Raw genomic sequence first — 20,854 nt, 5'->3', positions numbered from 1 at the left:
ACCCTTCAAACCGGAACACAACAATACTGAGAACTGATATTTGGCGGTAGGATAACTGATGAGTGGGTGGTACCTACCCAGACGGGCTTGCACAAAGCCCTACCACCAACTGATGATGATGATGTAAACACCAACGCATATTAACGCATAAAGGAGTATATATTCTGGTTAAACATATTAACTATAATGAACTATTACTTGTCTTCGTTACCAATGGCGTTTCTCTGAGGGATCGCATCAGAAATGAGGTGATCCGTCAAAGAACCAAAGTCATCGACATAGCCCACCGGATTAGTAAGCTGCAGTGGCAGTGGGCTGGTCATATTTGTCGTAGAACCGACAACCGTTGGGGAAAACATGTTCTAGAGTGGGCACCGCGACGTCTTTTATATTTCACCAAATACTAATATATATAATATAATTTTAAATTTGCTTTTCTGTAAAAACATCAAATTATTATAACTAAAGCAGAGCCGATGACCGAAATAAGATCAGACTTTCAGCGTATATTTAAAAAATAACTGCCAAACTTAAATTTGATATGTAACATAATTAAAATAATATTAATTGATTTATGGCTCCAATAACAAATAATTATAATAAAGTTTCAGTAACAATTAATTTTGTTTTTCACATTTGCCACGAATTCGATACAATGAAAAATATTTTTATTTATCGTCATCAAAATATAATGATTTTCAACGAAATGTTATATTATATGATTCTTGGAATATAAAGCGATGGAATATATATTGCTGTACATTCCGAGTATTCATCATTTTCAGATATTATGTTGTTGAAATGTTCAGTCTGCGATTTGTATGGATGTCGCTTGTAGTCGATCAGCTAGCCGTAATAAAGTTCATAGGAGTTGTAATAAAAAACACATTGAGCCTCTAAATAAAATTTCTGAATATTGCGGTGCAGGTTATTAGACTAATTTATGTAGTGTAAAATATATCATTTTTTTTCCTTTACTCTCTAGAAAAACGCATTACGCGCTTCTCCCACGTGATGTTAAGTGGTAGGGGGGGTGGAGGGGTCGTCTCCCCGGAGCTCTTTACTCCGAGTGCACCCAGGTACTGGCCCAGGCCAGTACCAGGTTTACCCACCAAAAAAATCAGCGGTACCCTCTTCGGCTTTCGGCGGGTGCCACATCATTTACGCATGTTACCGCGACAAATATATACAAATATATCTAGGCCAAGCTATCAATCGTTAAATTCAAATGTCATTTTAGAATAAAGATCGAAACAGCAGATTTTCTCTATACAAACATTTAACACACAGCGTGTAATTAATTTCACGATCTTATTAGTTGGATATAATAAAATAAAAATCAAATATACCGCTTTAGCGCTAACTATGAAAAACAAAGAATACAACTGAAGCAGTTTAAGACTCTAGATGACACACGATAACTTATTATAAAACCATTAATTGAAATTGATGTTACAAGCGCAACTTAAAAACTATTATTTTTAGGAACACATTGTACTGGATGAGATAATAACGCCAATAATTTCTATTTGGCAAAAAAATGATATATAAAAATCCATCTACGAATCCTATCTCTTAAAGAATCCTTTATTATCAAATATATAACAACCTAATGTGGGACCGTGTGAAACACCTATTCTTAGTACCGATCCAGACGACTCGGACAGTTGTCATAAATAGACTCTCCTGTTGAATTACTTCATTTAAGTATGAAACAATGAGAGAAAACGAGAGCTATAACGTTGACACGTTAATGTTTTAGGGTGTTCAAAATCGAACACAGTGAATAATCAGAGATCCTATGATTACTCGTATGCATATACGATGCATAGGATAAATCATATATCTAAGATGACTAATCCAGCATCAGCATTTGAACGACGTCCTATTAAACCGAACTGTTCTATGAATTAAAGTATTTATACCTACCAAAGACAACGAAAAATACAAAATCAATATCTATGTCGCGTTTCAATTGGTACTGCTTTATAACGATACTTAACGTGTGCAAAAAAAAATATGTAAATTTACATATTCTTGGAAGCTTAAAAACCACTTAGGCATATTTATAATATAGTCACATTAATATAGTCGAATTTCGAAAAAAACGGCGACAATAATTATAGACACGAGCTGAAAAGGTAAACTAATAACACCTGGTTTCCGACTTCGCAAAGTTAATACATCCTTCCCGGGGCACGGTATTCGTTTCTATAATAAGATTCCATGGTTATTTATAACTTGGCCTATTAACAAACTTAAATAACGCATATTGCTCAATACAGATTAAATTAATGATAAACAGTGTGTATTAGTATTTTTTTCTATATCTAAAGTTTAGTTGTAATTTATTGACATAAACTTCGTATTTTAAAATGGTGAAACTACGCACTGGGTTCCTTGCTGGTTCTTCTTGATATAATCTATTCTCCGTTGGCATATTTACAATGAAATCATCACTACATTTTGCTATTAATGTTTTGTTTTGTTGTCTTAAGATAACTTGGAAGAGATCGATGTCTTAAGCGTCTTATATATCCTATATCGCATTTGTACATTCCAATGGATAAAAATGTCGAATTTACAGTTACGTCGAGTTTTTTTTATTAGTAATTAGGTTGCGTTTTCATTTGAATTATTTTCATGGGTTGATACATTCACGATATTGGACAAATATTTTTTATACAAACCTTTATTGGGTAGTTCTATTTGAATATACTATATATGCGTGAACAGGCAGCAGATTATCCCAGATACACCTTGAAAACATATATCTATTAATTTAATGTATTGACCTATTTAAACCAGTGGTTGTCAATTGATCAAAACTCGACTGTAATTCATTGACAATAAACTATATGATGCATTAATTCTAAAGCTGCATAGGACAAACGAGGCTGAACTGCACAATACTTTGTCATTACTACATTAAATAAACTCAAATTAAAAAATATATAAAAATACGTTGTCATTGGCAGTGTGTACATCTTATACATATGTTGATATAGAAGATCGGTTATAGTGACATTTTGAAGAACTTCAGCCGTATGTGCAGAAAATTAAAGAATACTCTTGTTTGTAATTTATTAAATTATTAAAATTTAAACATTGCTTGAAAGAACGAAAAAGAAATTCTAGTTATAGAGAACTAATGAATTTCACTTTTTTAAGGAAAGTTTCATCAATTTACATTAAAATGAAATAAAATTAAAACCTCTCAAAGGATTTGATATACCTAAAAAAGCTTTTGAATAAACGTGAGTATCGTATTTGACCGACTAGTTAACGATGAATGTTTTAATATTACATTGAAAATCATATCTGTACATGTACACGTTAATTTATTTTATATTTATTTAATGTCCTAATGCATATTTTATAAAAAATATTACATATATTATAAATATTATTGAATATACTATATATGCGTGAACAGGCAGCAGATTATCCCAGATACACCTTGAAAACATATATCTATTAATTTAATGTATTGACCTATTTAAACCAGTGGTTGTCAATTGATCAAAACTCGACTGTAATTCATTGACAATAAACTATATGATGCATTAATTCTAAAGCTGCGTAGGACAAACGAGGCTGGACTGCACAATACTTTGTCATTACTACATTAAATAAACTCAAATTAAAAAAAATATAAAAATACGTTGTCATTGGCAGTGTGTACATCTTATACACATATTGACAGCGTAAGCCATTTTTTGTCCCAAAAATTATATCAGAAACTAAGCTGCGTATAGAAGATCGGTTATAGTGACATTTTGAAGAGCTTAAGCCGTATGTGCAGAAAATTAAAGAATATTCTTGTTTGTAATTTATTAAATTATTAAAATTTAAACATTGCTTGAAAGAACGAAAAAGAAATTCTAGTTATAGAGAACTAATGAATTTCACTTTTTTAAGGAAAGTTTCATCAATTTACATTAAAATGAAATAAAATTAAAACCTCTCAAAGGATTTGATATACCAAAAAAAGCTTTTGAATAAACGTGAGTATCGTATTTGACCGACTAGTTAACGATGAATGTTTCAATATTACATTGAAAATCATATCTGTACATGTACACGTTAATTTATTTTTTATTTATTTAATGTTCTAATGCATATTTTATAAAAAATATTACATTGCTGGACCCCTTCATATAAACTTTAATAGTAACAAATTTCAAACACAAAACACAGAAAGCAGGTTTCAAAATATATATAAAGTTGTATTAATAATATTATGTTCAATAGTAAACATACAATAGTGTTACGAATAAAAGAATTACCTGACAGCTACAAAAATGTTATCCGAAATAAATAGTAAATCCCAAACAGTTATATTGAAATGAGAACTTCATTTCAATATTATAAATGCGATCGTGATAACTTAATACCCTGCGCATTAATATATTTCACGATTTCTCTGCAAATCACCTAATCCGTTTTAACGTCAAATGTTTATTTTCAGAGGGATATTATGATTTCACATGTGACACTATAGTAATATGTTTCGGTAATCGTCTCAATTTCATTCGATATTAAAAGCTTTGACGTGCTAGGAAAAGTATTATTGAATCACTAATGAGGACGCAGACATTATTTTTGTTTAATATATTCTACATATGTATAATAAAATTGGAGTGTCTGTTTGTAATATTTATAAGCATATTATAATATTTATATTTATAAATAATCGTTTTTTATATACAAATTTCGTCAGTCTCTCTAGAAATTAGTTTTATGTGCTGCAAAAAGGTACATATGAAATATTAAAACGTTAACAAATAGCATTTTACATAATAACTATTATGATCCAAGCATACGCAGAATTAGGTAAAGGAAATTGTGTAGCTGAGTTTGGATATATGTCCTACTAAACCTGACCTGCCCTAACACATTACAATGTAAGCATTTGTTTGTTCAAAGTAGCGAATTTAATTCAATGAAACAGAAACGTCCTTTAGCAAAATGAACATTTGATGGCGGATATTTTCAAAACGGAAATCCTATCGCTCCAGGCTTTCCCACAACGAGCCGCCATTTAATGCAATTTATAATGAATGTCTGTTCGTCAAACAACACACTCGGAACAAGTATTACTGCTGGTTCGATGCGATATTTACATGTATACATAACGAAGCCAAATTAAATACACATATTACATTTATGATTTGTAAAAGATTTGCTTACAACCTCGAAACGCCGTGATACATTGAATGCAATTTTTCTTAATAATTAATATATTCATGGAGAACGAAAACTGAGTGACGTAGTTGACTACATTCTGGAGCAAGTGAGGTTACCTTTTAGACGTCGTAAAAAGGAGCGGTATGCATCATGGGTTGTCATGGTGGTAACAATTTTTTTCTATTAGTTTCATTCTTGATTAATTGAATAATATTTTGTTATTAATAAATTAAACTTGGTTAATCATTATCCTTCGATATTTAATATATTTTAAATATTTATTAAATGGTCGATTGTAATATACTATTCCCTTCAATATTAAAATAGGTTGTAATGGCAGTATTTTATGTTTTTATAAAAATAATAATTCTCATTATAATATAGCTTGGATATTTGTTCAGACCGTTCAATAATGAATATCCACACAGGTAATCGAATGAAGGAACAAAGACCCGGATATTAAGGAGCCAGGAACGTTTCTGTATGAATCAGGTTAACTAATGCGGGAACAGTGACTTCACAACGCATTGCTTGCAGACTTTAGACCATGTACGAAAAAAAAAAAATATTGGACAACATCACATACTTTACTCACATCGGATCCCAATATAAGTAACTAAAGCACTTGTGTTATGGAAAATCAGAAGTAACGACGGCACCACATACACTCAGACCCAAGACAACATAGTAAACTAATGAATTTTCTGCATCGACTCGGCCGGGAATCGAACGTCGAGTACGTTCGATTCCCGTACGAATGGCGTCCCATGAAAAACACTACTCAACCACGGAGGTCTAAAACAACGTCTACTACTAAACTAGTAAAGCACATTTCCTTCCTATATATTTGTTACTGAGAAGTTAATAATAAATACCGGGTCTCGGATTTGAGTACGCTCCCGACGATATCGAAAACCATTCAACTGTTTTATTCAATCACTGATACCTGAGGAAATATTGACATCAGTGTTATTGTTTAGTATATCATATTTCAGATACCATATTATGCGTAAAGTTTCATATTGTAGTTTACAATTCGATCACATCATCTATACATATAAAAGAATTGGAGTGTCTGTTTGTAATATTAAAATAGCCCTTTTTTACTAAATAAAAATTTATACACGGTACTGCGGTACACGGTTTGTTCCGGCCAATCTCTGGAACGGCTGGACAGACTTTGACGGACTTTTCACTGGCAGATAACTGATAGGACGTTACTTAGGCTACAATAACATAATTTTTTGTTAAATTCAAACGCGTAAGAGGTCGCGGGCACAGCTAGTTAAATAATATAACAGTTCCTCGTAGTTTCGAGAAAAAAATTACTTTGAGACAAGAGACATCATCACATACATTACTCTGATCCCAATGTAAGCAGCTAAAGCACTTGTGTTTTGGAAAATCAGAAGTAACGAAGGTACCACAAACACCCAGACCCAAGACAACATAGAAAACTAATGGTAATCTTCAAAATTTTTTTCATTCATTCATCGACTCGGCGGGGATTCGAACCTGGTCCTCGGAGTGGCGTACCCATGAAAACCGGTGTACACACCACTCGACCTTAGAGGTCGTCGAACTTTACCGAAATTATATTTTGTAAATGGAATAGAGTAACGCTCAGATACCTATTATATATATCCGGCGGTCTATTTCGTACGTAGATACATAGGCAATGTTTATTAGACAGATTAAGTCTATTATAGTTGGGTATCGATCATAAAGAGAACTAAAATTTATATTTTCAACAAAGATAAGTATAGAATACGGTACGAATTGAATATTTAACGAAGCGAAATCAATCGCACATTTCACCTTCGCTAACGTATCAATTTCTTATGAAATATTGACAGCTAATTAATTGTTTAAGAAGCAATACTTTCTGACGTCAAAAACACTGATGTGAAAACTTTTATTGCATTCAAATCGAGATAAATTTATATTAATTATGTGAGGTGGACCGGTGAAATGTATACACATTATTCTTTCATAGCCTATTAATAATTTGGATTTGAACAAAAAGTTTTACCTAAACAATTAGCTTTATTCCGAAGTTCCGGGAAGTTCTGAAATTCCTAAGAAAAATCTTTTGAACAAACGCGAAGTTTCGCGGAGACTCACTATTAGATATAAATAAAGCTTAATTACTAAACGGCGTTTAAAACATTTAAAATTTATTATTAGTTTATTTTAAATACGCAATGTCATAATACTTATAATATTATTATGCCCTTTAACGCTGTATGGATACTTCAACGCCTTTTAGGTATTATTTTGTAATAATTAATATTACTTAGAAATTTTAGACGCAAACCTTGCTGCCTGTGTATTTAAATAATAAGAATCCAGCGTCTCGTGTCCTCTCTAATAGAGGTGAGAAGAGGTGGTAACGGTCGATAGGCGAGGAAGTAAAGTAATGTAATTAATGTCAAAAGATTTTAACCCGAATAAATATATTTTGTAATCGAAGTCTATTTTTGTTCTAGAATAATTGGCAATGTCTGGCTTGCAATTTTTGCCGATAGTCACTTATTTTTATTTATGTTTTGTTTTACACCGATTTCAATGATTGAACCCATCTTTGCTTGCACAAAAGTACACTGCAGGTCAAAAGTTTTTACAGTTTTACAAACTTATTTACAGGAAGATAATGAGACCCTGCATAACATACAACTGCAAATAAATCAATTTACAAGTTACGGTTCGAAATCGTCCGATTTTAAATTTACTTTCACTGTCTTCTCGTACTTTCGAAAACGATTCCTATTTCCTGACTGATTATACATTTTTTGTTATAACCAGTCAAGGAACGAGAATTAATTTAATGCTATAAAGTAACACGCCTTTTAAATTATAGTTTGCCTTTAAAATGAAACATATTTATTAATTACCGCTAAACAACAGTACGCAGTATTGTTGTGTTCCAGTTTGAAGGGTGATTGAGTATATCTACAGGTACAAGGGACATAGCATCTTATTTCCCAAGGTTGGTGGCGCATTGATTTCTTACAGCGTCATTGTCTATGGGTGATGGTGACCACTCACCATCAGGTGGTCCGTATGCTCGTCCGCCAACCTATTCCATAAAAAAATGACGTTAATCAATATTTATCACTGCTTTAAAAATAAAATCAATCTAAGTATGCCAACCGTTAAAGCACCCAGAAAGGCGTCTCTAGTTTTGAAATTGTAAATAGCCAAAAGATCCATTTTTGGACGAATAGCTATTTTGTCTGTCTGCTTAACAAGGTACACCATAGAACAGGATACGATGAACATATCTAAAGCATACCGGTCGAGCAGTATCAATGTCGGGTAGCTGTCTAACTTTCCTAACCGCGTACGTTGCGGGGCTGAGTTTATCTACGATGGATGACAAATGAGAATTCCACTGGAGATGATAAAGTTATTTACAAATGTTCTCGAACTTTCGGCCGGCAATATATATGAGCTGACAGTCGCGTATTCCTTTGACGCTTACCGCCTAACGCGGATACAGGAATCTCGGCATTTGATTGAAATTCAAGGTAGGTAGGCAGGACAATACGGATTTGTCAGAAGCACATCGCTATATATAACAACAGCCTGTAAATTAACCACTGCTGGGTTAAGGGCCGCCTCTCCCTTTGAGGAGAAGAATTTCTATGAAATTTGTCACATGCAGGTTTCCTCACGATGTTTTCCTTCACCGCTGAACACGAGATGAATTATAAAGACAAATTAAGCACATAAATCAGCGGCGCTTGTGCGCAATCATCGGTTAAGATGCGCACTTTCTTACCACTTATATAAAGTACGGCATAGCAAAAATTAAAAAAAAATGTTGGCGAGAATATTTATAAAAATGTATTTTTTTGATAAAAAATTAAACATCAGATCAAATTCACACTTTAAATTGGAAATGTCTTAGTAAGTGTGAAATAGCTTCTGAAACTATAATTATTATAAAAGACATCTACTGCAAAAGTAAAAAGCAAGCGAGTCCCTACAATAAAGACTAGTAGTGGCGTCAGAGAAGGTTATGTAATCTTGTCAAACAGAATCTTTAAATCTTTGCTTTGGAGCAGTATAACGAAAATTTTGAACTTTGGGTGGAAAGGAATTGATGGAAAACCCATCAAGAATTTTTAATTTGCGACTGATTTAAATTAGGCCAAAGAAAATGAATTGAACAAGGCATATTACATGTGTAGACAAATAAACAAAGAAACGGCTGGCATGGACCAAGAAACAAAAGGAGAAAAGGTAGACCGAAAATAAAACGGCTTGATGAAATATTGGTTGTCGAATATTAATTTTTGATTAATTTGAATTTATTAATCATCCTCAAATTTATACGTTATTAAATTATAATAATGTGTCTGTAATATAATAATCGCAGTATAATTTACTAATATGGATGAAAATATGAAATAATTAATCCCTATGTAATTGTTTTATAAATTATATGGAATTAAACAAGCTTTAATAATAATAATAACACTATTGATCGCCCTATTTCTACGTTGCTGACGTGTTGGGACTTGTACATTTGAATTTTCCTCATTTATTCTATAATTATTTTTTTATGTTTTCTTTTGTTTTAATCGACATTTATAAATTGGGCTTTTAATGCTCATGAATGTTGATATTTTACTCTAGTTGGTCGTCCCGTGATGGCAATTATTTTTTATAATATTCCATTTGAATTTTCTTCTGATAACCAGTCACCTTGAATAGCTTACCCTAATTGTACCTTTAAGATTAAATAACCAAACAAAATATACTAAAATCCAAACTGTACAGCGACTAGTTTTTCATACTACATATTAGTTCCTTTTCGAGTAGATTTTTTAAATTGATTTTAAGGAAGTCAGCCTTTATATTAACAGCTCTGTATAATAAAATTGTACCCTAGCTCAAAATCGATGAAAGTTTATTAAATATAAATCCTAGTTTGGAAATATTTTTCACATAAAAATATTTTATCGCAAGTGTTTCAACTTTATCTGCTTCGAAGTACTTCGACAGTCTCTAAAAATAATACCAAGCAAAAATTTAAAAATGTGACGTTACTGTTTACCAAGTTAGAAACAGTTACTTTAAAATATTTTAATGGTCAAATAATAAATGTAGTATTATTAGCTTCCAATGAGATTTGAAAGAGTATTATTGAACTTTAAATTTTGCTTCGAAAAAAAAAATTGCTAGAAAGTTTTTCGTACAAAGACGTAGATGAATATTTTCTTTCTTTTATAATAAACAGCTATTTAATTAATATGTAGTAAAATGTTTAACCAATCGCAACGGAAACAGAAAATTACACCACAAATTAAATAAATACAACAAAAATATAAAACAATAAAATTTATAATAATAAATAAATAATTCACCGGAAATTGAAAATCAAGCTGCGAGAAAAGTATGTTAAATTAAATTAATCATACTTGCGACGGACTTGATTCAATTATAAAACAATGACAGTAATTTGATTACATTTTTAATTTGTATATGAAAATATTGCATCGCACAAAAATCTGGTTTATCAAAGGCAATAAAATAAGCCAGTTGCAAACAAAATAAATGTTTGGGCTGTGGGAAAGAGGTCCTTTGTTGTGGTGATTCCAAACAAAATATTTGTTTTGTCATGTCGAATAATACGCATGGAAAGTTTTCATCTATTAATATATAGTGTTTTTTCGTTATCGATATTTTAAAATGTACGTACGTGACATAGTTAAACACGATTTATCGATATATTAAAAAGAGTGTTGTAATAAGTTTGTAACCGTTTTTAAGAAAAGATTATATACAAGTATTTAGATTCACACGATATTCACATGCTTTTTCACCCACTTGTTAAGTGGGGAGGAGGGGAGGCTGCAGTCTGGTCGATCTTCGTGTTTTAGGTTTGAAAAAGTAGTCAGTAGCTTTCCTTCGGACTCAAGCTAGCTTTTTACAAATTTTCCTCAAACTCGGTCGATTTTTTTTGTTTTTTATTGAAATAAATAAGGTATCGTCCAGTTAAGCCTCATCTATACTCACTTATATTATAAATGTGAAAAAACTATCGATAACGCTTTCTCGGCCTAACCAAAAGGAAAAATTACTAATTTTTTTTCCTATATTTCGGATCAATGTATAGTATATTTTTATAAGCAATGAGTGACCAATATTTCGAAAAAAAAAAGCATGACAGCAAGTTATTAAAACTCGATATTTTTTATAGAATGTGTGACCCATATAGTTACGTAAAACTATCAATTGTTTTATTTAACTCACATATGCGCTTTTCTTTGTGTTTTTATTAAGAGAACTTCTGACTATAATGCTGTCCATTGAGATGTTTTAATTGCATCAGAAAAATTAAGCACAAATATTACAACAGTTGATTTTATGAATAATGAAGGAGGTGGCTCTATTTATAGTTTAAAACGAGTATCGTTTTCTTATCAGTCTCTGACAAGGTCACCTACTTGCGCTTAAAAAAAACATTTCAAATATAAGGAATCTTGAACGTGAAAAAGATTTGACTAAGTAAAGTAAAGGTTTTGGAGATAACTCTGGTTTACTTGATGATTTGCCTGGGAGGTACAACCTTCGCGACGACTATTATACCGCCAAACAGCAAAACACAGTATAACGTTTTAATCCTGTCAAAAATACTAAGTGAGCTAGTTTCGACTACAGAGACAACAGATCTGAGTTTCCGAGGTAATAGAGCATAGATGATATACTAACACCTAAATCAGCGGTGACTTTTTACCATCAGGTGGTTAATCCCTAAACCTATAGTGAACGAGACATATCATTTTCTCCATAAAATCTACATATTACGGTTCCCCCACGAGATGAATTATTATAAACACAATTTAAGAACGTTAAATTCAGATTCAAATTAAGAATCACGTTTTATAACCAATGGACAATCACGGTATGTCTACTCGTTGCTTATTATGTACAACGCCATCTATCGCCTCATGAGTGCACTTAACGTGCCATCTGTTGTGAAGGAATCGTAATAATGCAACAGATAACGTATTACTATTATTTACTGAACTCTCTATGGTCAATATTTATTGATATAATACAATAAATCGTGCTACTTACCTTCATATGTAAAAACATATGTCAGCATATAGTATTTTAGTTCTTTGTAGAATGATTTCTAGAATAATCATGATTCGTTCGAATTTCGAAATGGGAAATAAAACGTAAATTAAAATTTTAATAGATATTGTTCGTTCATAATCTTTGGCAAATTAAAAATTTAATTGTTTTTTTTCTAATTAATTCAATATTTTTTAAAAGTGTAAATTATTCTTATTCTTTTAAGTTAAAACTTTTTTGACAACAATTATCTGTACTTATATTCTAAATGCGAAAGTGACACTATTGTGATTTCTTTCTTTCTGGCTTGCATTTTTAAGGTGAAATATAGAGTAAAAAGTACTCGAAACATTTTCGTAATAAACTTAATTCCAAGCGAGCTAAGCTGGCGTGATCAATAATTACCAAATAACTTAACAATATTTGTTAAAAACTTAATATAGTATTTAAAATAGTAGTTAAAGAAGCTTATCACTATAAAATTAGACAAATCTACCTTTTTTACTAAGTAATAATGCTGTATACATGCACAACCTAAGGCCATGATCAACAAAAAAAAATACTCACGGATTTTTGTTTCCACTACTGGCCGACCGTTGCAGCTTTCTAGGCCTGTTCTCTTTATCGAGGCTGGCTCTTTGCTCGTCCATGCGATCTGACTGACACCTCGCGACCAACTCCATGAACATTTCACTCGGATTATCGCCCTCTTCGGACTCGCCACGGATCATCTCCCTATCTTTATTATTATCTTCACCCTCTCTCTTCTTCGCATCAGGAGTTATCTAATGGCAATTAGTTTTATAAGAATCTATATTTACATCGGATATATATAATTATTGACACTAGAGTATCGTTTAAGACCATTTACAGATTAAGATCACATGTTAAGAAGGTTACCTAACTTATAAAACTATACTGTATTCATATCTCTCATAGTAAATTGATTATGGGATTGTACAAATAGTGTTAAAAAAGTATGTAGAAGATTATGAGTGCCTATATTGTATACTTTAATTATGACTAAGCTTATAGAGAGTATACGAAATATAAGTGTTTGTAAGTATATGTGTTTGTTTGTGTGTGCGTTTTTGATATAGTTTTTTAATTAAAAACTCTATATATTACCTGTATCAGAGACAACTGTTCCATACTCTGTCGTCTGACGCGAAGAGCGTTGAAGGGTGTGCGGGGTGCAGTGGCGGAGTCCTGGGGCGGTGACGGCGCCGCGTCAACGGGAAGCCCTAAGACTTTGCAGAGATCGCCGATGTTCATTTGTGCTGTAGCCATGCCAAGAACGTCACCGAGCTATTAGAAAAACACTCACATTAGTTAAAAAATATGAACTACATTTAAGATTAAAAATATTTCATATATTTTTTTACTGGATCCCTCCTTTCAAGCAAGCAATTTCTGCTTCATAATAGCAACATCATAATAAATAATACTATCGTTTAGTACAAGCAAGCCCTAAATTAGAACCTCATATTAAAGTTTTCTAGCTTATGATATCAAGCTGAATTATAGTTTTCAGGTAAAAAATTGCCTGAATTATCGAAGTGAACAAACTTAGTACCATTATGAGTAGAATAGTAAATATTAAACTACAAGAACCATCGAAATATTGAGAAAAATATACGTGTACATTTGACCTTCATTATTTAATATTTTTAATAGGATTTATTCGTTTCCAACGCACAACTGGACTGTATAATCAGTTGAGAAGTCCATATTTGTTCTTATTGAATAAAATTTTTACTGAAATATGAGATAAGTCTTTTGTCTTTTGCTTTAGTGCTACATTATGTTATGAATAAATAATAAATCTGACCTCTTTAGAAATATTGTAATGTTCCTTGGCAAAATAAAGTGCTTTCTCGTGATTCCCGAGCGCTGCATGAGCATTCCCTAGCGACCAGCATGCTCTGCCTTCGCCAACTCGGTCTTGTAACTTCCTCGCCGCTGAGAGGTGACGAGCGTGGTACTCCTCAGCGATGCGATACTCGCGGAGGAGAGTGTAGGTGTTCCCGAGGGAGTAGCATGCTTGGGCCTCGACTGCTGCATCTCCTAGCTCTTCAGCAAGAGCTAGGGTACGTCTGAGTGGACACAATACATCTATTAGTCTAGTAGTACATAAATACATGTAGCAGCAATTATATATTTCACATAGTAGCTTTTTCCATATTTATGCTTATAAAATAATATATCTTGACTGACTGACTACTCATCACAAAATTTCATTCATTATGATGAAACGATTATTGAAAATTTTAACAAGGCAGATGGAAAAAAAAGCTGCAATGTCAAGTGGTAACCAAGGCTCTTAATCCACCTTACTTGATTAAGACCACCTTAATAAAATGTCATAATTCTTGTATTTAGTCAGTCTAGATTAAGATACCAATTCATTTATTGACTACCCGGGGATTGAACCCAAAGTCACTACATCAACAAGGCACATAAAAATCACATCAATGTAAAGTACAATTCATATTAAAACTTTTTAATAATAGTTTTGGCAGGCTCACTTATATTGATGAGACATCAGCAAGTTATATTGTTAATCTTATAGAATCACAGAGATAAAGTTGGACATTAGATTTTATATTTAAATATGTCGATATATTTGTTTAGGATTGGAATACATCAGGGTAGACTTTGATACCGTTTCAATAACCATGAGGTAACCACTAAATGACGCTGCAGAGCATTTACATTTTACAAAAATTTCAAAGATAGATTGAAATGCATTCTATATATTGGCTAGCATAATGAGTAAAACATTTTTTACAAAATTATAAAAAAAATCATAACTCTCTAAAACAGTCACATGTTAATATTATTATAAAATTAAGTCACAAAATATTGATTTGACTGTAATTGGTTTTTTAGTCATATTATTTCGCCTTTGCTTACTTAGTCTAATGTGTGATATTTCATATTCTGGGCCCCAGTTCGAATCCTAGGTCAGGCTTCTGTTTAATCTTTACTTGTACAGGATAAATGAAATAAAAGTCTTGCTACAGAATCAATGCTATCATAACTGAAACTTTTCTTTTGATTTGAGAGTGTCCTAAAACTGTATTACCCAATCCAGTTTGGGGATTCTATTTGCCCAAGCACATTTTAAATATTATAACTTATATTAAATTGACAGCATTGGCATATGATTTTATTTAATATTTCGCTTTTCGCAAATATAATAAGATTTGAAATCCTTAATCAAAATTATTTGTATTTTAATAATTAATGACTCAATTTTTTTTTTTTTATTGTTTAATTACTCCAAATACTGCATGTATTTAACATTCGCAATAAATTAACTTTTCAACTATTGCCAATGATAATAATAATTATATTTTCATAAATTATTTTTCAATAAAATTACAATAGCTTTATATAATGAGAATAATCACAAATTATAATTTTTTAGATACGAAATTACGCAACGCTTACATCTGTTTATAATAGTAAATCAAAAGGCATGTGTTATACAATTTCAATAAAATTGAATATCCTTTGTAATATTATAAAGGCAAAAACAAAAACTACTGAATGGATTTTAATTAAGCTTTACACTTATATACCTTATACTTCAAGATAACACATAGGCTATACAACCAACGCAAGCGAATTCACGGGCGAAGTCTAGTGATGTTATATTCTTGGTATAGTAAAAAGTTATACATAGTGCCAGCATATTATTTTTTAAACAACAAAACATGGGGCCTTTTTATAATTTTATTTTTGCACAGCAATCAATCAATAACTAGAATTTAATTTTCTAGCAATACAATTTCAAATTAATTAATGTAATGATGTAAATCTTCATTTTTCATTTTACAATAACAATTCACTTTCGCTTTTCTTTCACAATGTTTATATTTTATGTTATATAAGAAATGCTTCAATTAATCAAATAATAGACTTCAATTCGCTATGCATACCAATATAACATATTAAGTTATTTTATCAATACATTCACAGTTTTAACTTTATTTATATATGATGTATGGAAAATTACACATTGCGTATAAGATGGAAGAAACTAAGACCAAATAGTACTCACTTGTAATGCTCTGCTGCGTTTTCAAATTGTCCAAGGAATATGTGTGAATTGCCCAAGTTGCTATTAGCTCTGCGTTCAGCAGCTCTGTCTTCTACCTCTTGGGCTATCCTCAGTCGCTCTGTGTGATATCGTATAGCTCTGGTGAAGTCACCGAGGAGGTAGCAAGTATTGCCAAGGTTGCCACACGCTCTGCCCATTGCTTGTCTATCGCCGAGGCTTCGCATTAGTTCTAAGTTTTCTCTGTAATAAATACAATATTAATTACTTAGTTCTAGATTATATACTATTAAACAATATGATTTTGATAAATTATATTTCATAGTGAATAAAAAATATTTTAATAAACACTTGTAATTGAATTGGACCTAACTTGTTATATGTTTGATCTTAAAATACAATATTGATAGATTGTATCAAAGTCATTTATTCAAAATAGAAGTGTTTACACTTTTTTATTCAATGTCGAAAATCTACCATCGGTTCGGAATATAACACCTCAGACCTGAGAAAAACCGGCGAAAGAAACTCAGCGGGATCTATTTTTTTTTTATAATGTCAATTTACAATATACAATATTAAATTAGAAATAGAATAGATTTTAAACACTAGTTTCAAGATTTTTTTTCAAGGTTTTGTTGGCTGTTTATTCTGTATATCTACAATCATAGATTTAAAGAAGGCAACGAAATTAGATATTCATGACTGACAATGCTTATCTATTGAAATGTTCTTAAAAATAAGTTAGACAGATGTTTTATTTGTATACTAACTCGTAATATGCAACCGCCTGTAAAAGACAGTCACGCACTTCTTGAGGAAAATGACCTGGGTCATTTTGGCCAACTCTACCCAGCTGTTTCCCTTGCGCGTGGTATACGTTGCCTAAATTATACAATGCACGACCTTCGCTCAGTCGGTCACCGAGGGAACGTGATATCTCCAAGTGTCTCTTGCAACATTGGATTGCTTCGTTAAATTTTCCCATGACTTTTAGAGTGTTTCCTAAGTTACCAGACGCCTTCGCCTCCCCAAGTTTATCATTCATTGTTCTGAAAAGTCAATCAGAATTAGGAAGTTATTTAAAAGATTGTAATTTTTTAAAATAATTCTTTACATAAATTAATTTGTATAAAATTTCTCAAACAGCTGACTTATAACTATGTCTATTTCTATAAAACTAATATAGATTACCTAGCTAATGTTAGGTCATGTTTATGGTATTGCATAGCCTTTGTATAATCGCCTAAGTAGAAATAAGCATTGCCTAGCTGGCTGTATATAGCGCTGAGGGTTCGCAAATCATCTGTTCCAGCCTGGATAGCCGCCTGGAAGAATGCCACACCCGCTCTGCAATCCCCTGCTTTGCATAGTCGTTCACCCTCCAACGCCAATTCAAGGCACATAGAACCACCATCGCAACTCTGTAATATGAAAACATTGAAATCAGTTATATACTGTTACTTAGTTTATAAATACAGATTTAAACATTTAGACACATCATTAGGCAAGTGGCTAGAAAATAGGCATCATAAACAATGATTGCATGTTGAAACCGTGACAAGCACCACTTCAATTTCTATATGCTTAATTTATGTTTGTAATCTACCTTATACTTGGTAGCAAAGAAAAAACATCATGGGAAAAACTACATATATCTAATTTCAGTGAAATGCTGTCACTTGTGTATCCATAAAACCCCATTGGTTCAGGGCTTTGGAAATAACTCCAAATCATATATATCATATTTCCTCAAATTAAAGGGGGCCCTAACCCAGCAGCAGGATTTTAATAGGTTGTTACTTTAAATATTAATACTCATAATAAAATTACAATAACAATATATAATACAAGTGTATGAAATGATTAATACAAGCCATTTCATAATTATTAAAAAATATATAAGTGTTTTATCATGTAAATAAAAAGAATTGAATCAAAAATTATTTCTTAAAATTTTATTTTAAAAAACTACTTAATTATGTTTTATAATATTATTTCAATAAAAATCTATTTTATGTGGTAAAATGAATCAACTTAAATAACCATAGGAACCGATCAGTATTGTGAGTCACTCAGACACAACTGAACTAATTACATATTAATTTATTATTTAACATAAAGTGTGCTGTTTGAATGATTCTAGTGGTTTTGTTGACTTGGAATCTCATTGATGCCTGTCGTTACATTTTTACCTAGAATTACTACCTGGCTTTACTCAACTTAGCTCAAAATCAGGTTTAATTTTAACAAGATTACTTAATTATACAGTTGATTTACATTTTTTAAGTACATTTATATACTCAAGATAGTTTTGTTTTAATTAAAAGTTTTTCGATCTTTTTATTTATATAGGTAATTGAAATAATTGTATTAACTAACATGACTGTATTTTTGAACAAGAGTAACTACTTAGTTTCTTGCCGTTTCTACTCGGTAGAATCTACTTTCAGAACCGGTGGTAGCTTCACTTAATTTTTGAATTCAAAAGTGCTTGTAAAAGCCCACTTATATAAAGTTTATTTTGATTTGATATTTTAAATCCAAACTTTAAAAATGTTATCAAAAATGTAGTACATAGCCGTATTTTGCCCGTATTTGGTTTATCAATAATCTCATTAAATTTTAATTGATGACCTTAGAGCCCACCTACACTGTCTGACGCACATGTCCAATCAGTTTTAAAAAGAAAAATATTTATGGATCAAAGAAAAAAATCAAAGTCTGCATAATCATTTTATTATCTTCTGTATTGTATAATGATCCAGTCTGTTACTTCACATCAGAACATTATTTGAATTATACAAGTTTTACAGCCTGTTTTAAGTGCATGCAATCATATTGCATACTTAGTAAAAATACATTTTTATATAATTTTATTTTGCAGAGTAATACTTTAGTGTAACAATTATATTTAATTTATAAAATAAATAGATGAAGTTTTTTTTTATATTACCAATTTATTTTTTTAAAACTAATTATTACAGTTTTTTTTGACAGTAATGTTTGTATTAATTAACTTGTAACAGAGTTAGACCTTTCAAACTTTGTTACAAGTGCTTTGAATTCAAATATTTGCACATTGGTAAAATTATTAACGTTTAAAAATGTTCTATTGTTATAAATCAGAGCATTCCTATAACAAAAGATAAACGATTATCTTAATTACAATTTTAATATGTTATCTCAAATTCCTTGTTTACATATTTTCGCTATTGTTTTGATCGACTTTTAACCCTTTTTTCCCAAATTTGAAAGTGATAAGAGTTAAGTTTTATAGATTATAATATCGCGCCTGCAAGTGAATAAAATGCGCAGGCAAGTATCGTCTTCCGTATTAGGGTTCCTATGAGTGACTCATGATTACGTCCTGTATTTAACAAATGAGGCCATATTTAATTTATAGGACCTTCGTAGTTTAACTTTTTTTGATTGAATTGTGTCACTACTTATGTTCTAAATTCACGATAGTTTTTTTTTAATAATCACAGTATACACACCTGAGCATCGGTTGAAAGATTTTCAGCGCTCGCACTCAAAGACATTTTATGTAAGATTGAGGACATACAAAAAAACAACACAACAGAAACCAAAAAAAAATAAAAAAAAATCAAAACTGATTTGTCAGATAAATTTCATAATTGTGTTTTGTGTAAGTTTACATCGCCATGGGCGTACACAAGCGTCACCAATATAACAAACTTTGCCGTATGTATTACAGTTATGTTTGGTTGAATTTTTTTGTTTTGCGAGATTCAGTGCTGCCATATAATATAATTATTTGCTTGTGAACTCATTTACATTTCTGAGGCAAAGTTAATTATTTTTACATATTTCTAAATATAAAAAAATTAATAGGGTAATTATAATTGTTGTATTGTATTAAAAAAAAAGAAAAATGTAATGGAATATGAAACGACTTTCATCTTTAGCTCTGCCATCTAGTTTGACAAGTTAGAGTTAGAATGTGGTTAGTGTAGTATCAGAAGGCAGGTGGCGGTAGGAGTTACTAGTAAGTTTATGAAAATGTATAATTTAAAATGTATACGAGAAACACATTATACCAATATAAAATATGGTTTTAATAATATAAACATTATTTAAACATAAAATAGTTTTATTTTGCTAAATCTAGGTACGTTAAGATTTCATTATAATTATAATGAGTAAGTACAATGGGAGAAGCAACTAAATACTACCTACTTGTAGGTTTTACGTATTTTGAAGTATTATTAGATTGAAACGCAAAAATTATATTTAAATGTATTTTTTATTAAATACTTGTTTATATCTTATTAAAATATATTGACAAAACTGCGAATAAAAGAAAGTACTATAACATATTAAACAAATATTATAATTAATAATTATCGTTCTAAATTCTCTCTTGTCCACAAACATTCATTTAACCTTAAACCTAATTTACTGCAAAAAATTAAAAAAACACTTTAAATTATATATAATACATTATTTGCTTACCATTAAATTGCAATATTATAAATCATA

General features: G+C 31.0%; 1 protein-coding gene across 2 annotated transcripts in view; it reads right to left on the bottom strand.

The window, feature by feature from the left end:
• The window catches only part of LOC124542911 (G-protein-signaling modulator 2), a 40,464-nt gene extending 20,371 nt beyond the window's left edge, over nt 1-20,093 (bottom strand). For both annotated transcript variants that reach the window (XM_047120836.1, XM_047120837.1), the window contains exons 1-7: nt 19,849-20,093; nt 17,543-17,772; nt 17,122-17,400; nt 16,352-16,591; nt 14,114-14,378; nt 13,411-13,590; nt 12,850-13,067 (exon numbers count right to left, since the gene is read on the bottom strand). In XM_047120836.1, the coding sequence (XP_046976792.1) occupies nt 12,850-13,067; nt 13,411-13,590; nt 14,114-14,378; nt 16,352-16,591; nt 17,122-17,400; nt 17,543-17,772; nt 19,849-19,914 (1,478 nt within the window). In that variant the 5' untranslated portion in view covers nt 19,915-20,093. The remainder of the gene's footprint in view (nt 1-12,849; nt 13,068-13,410; nt 13,591-14,113; nt 14,379-16,351; nt 16,592-17,121; nt 17,401-17,542; nt 17,773-19,848) is intronic.
• Nucleotides 20,094-20,854: the final 761 nt, after the last annotated feature.

This window comes from Vanessa cardui, chromosome Z, assembly GCF_905220365.1.
Source record: "Vanessa cardui chromosome Z, ilVanCard2.1, whole genome shotgun sequence".
Classification (NCBI taxonomy): Eukaryota; Metazoa; Arthropoda; class Insecta; order Lepidoptera; family Nymphalidae; genus Vanessa; species Vanessa cardui.
The sequence above is the reverse complement of the archived record's forward strand: the minus strand, read 5'-3'. Positions and strand labels throughout refer to the sequence as shown.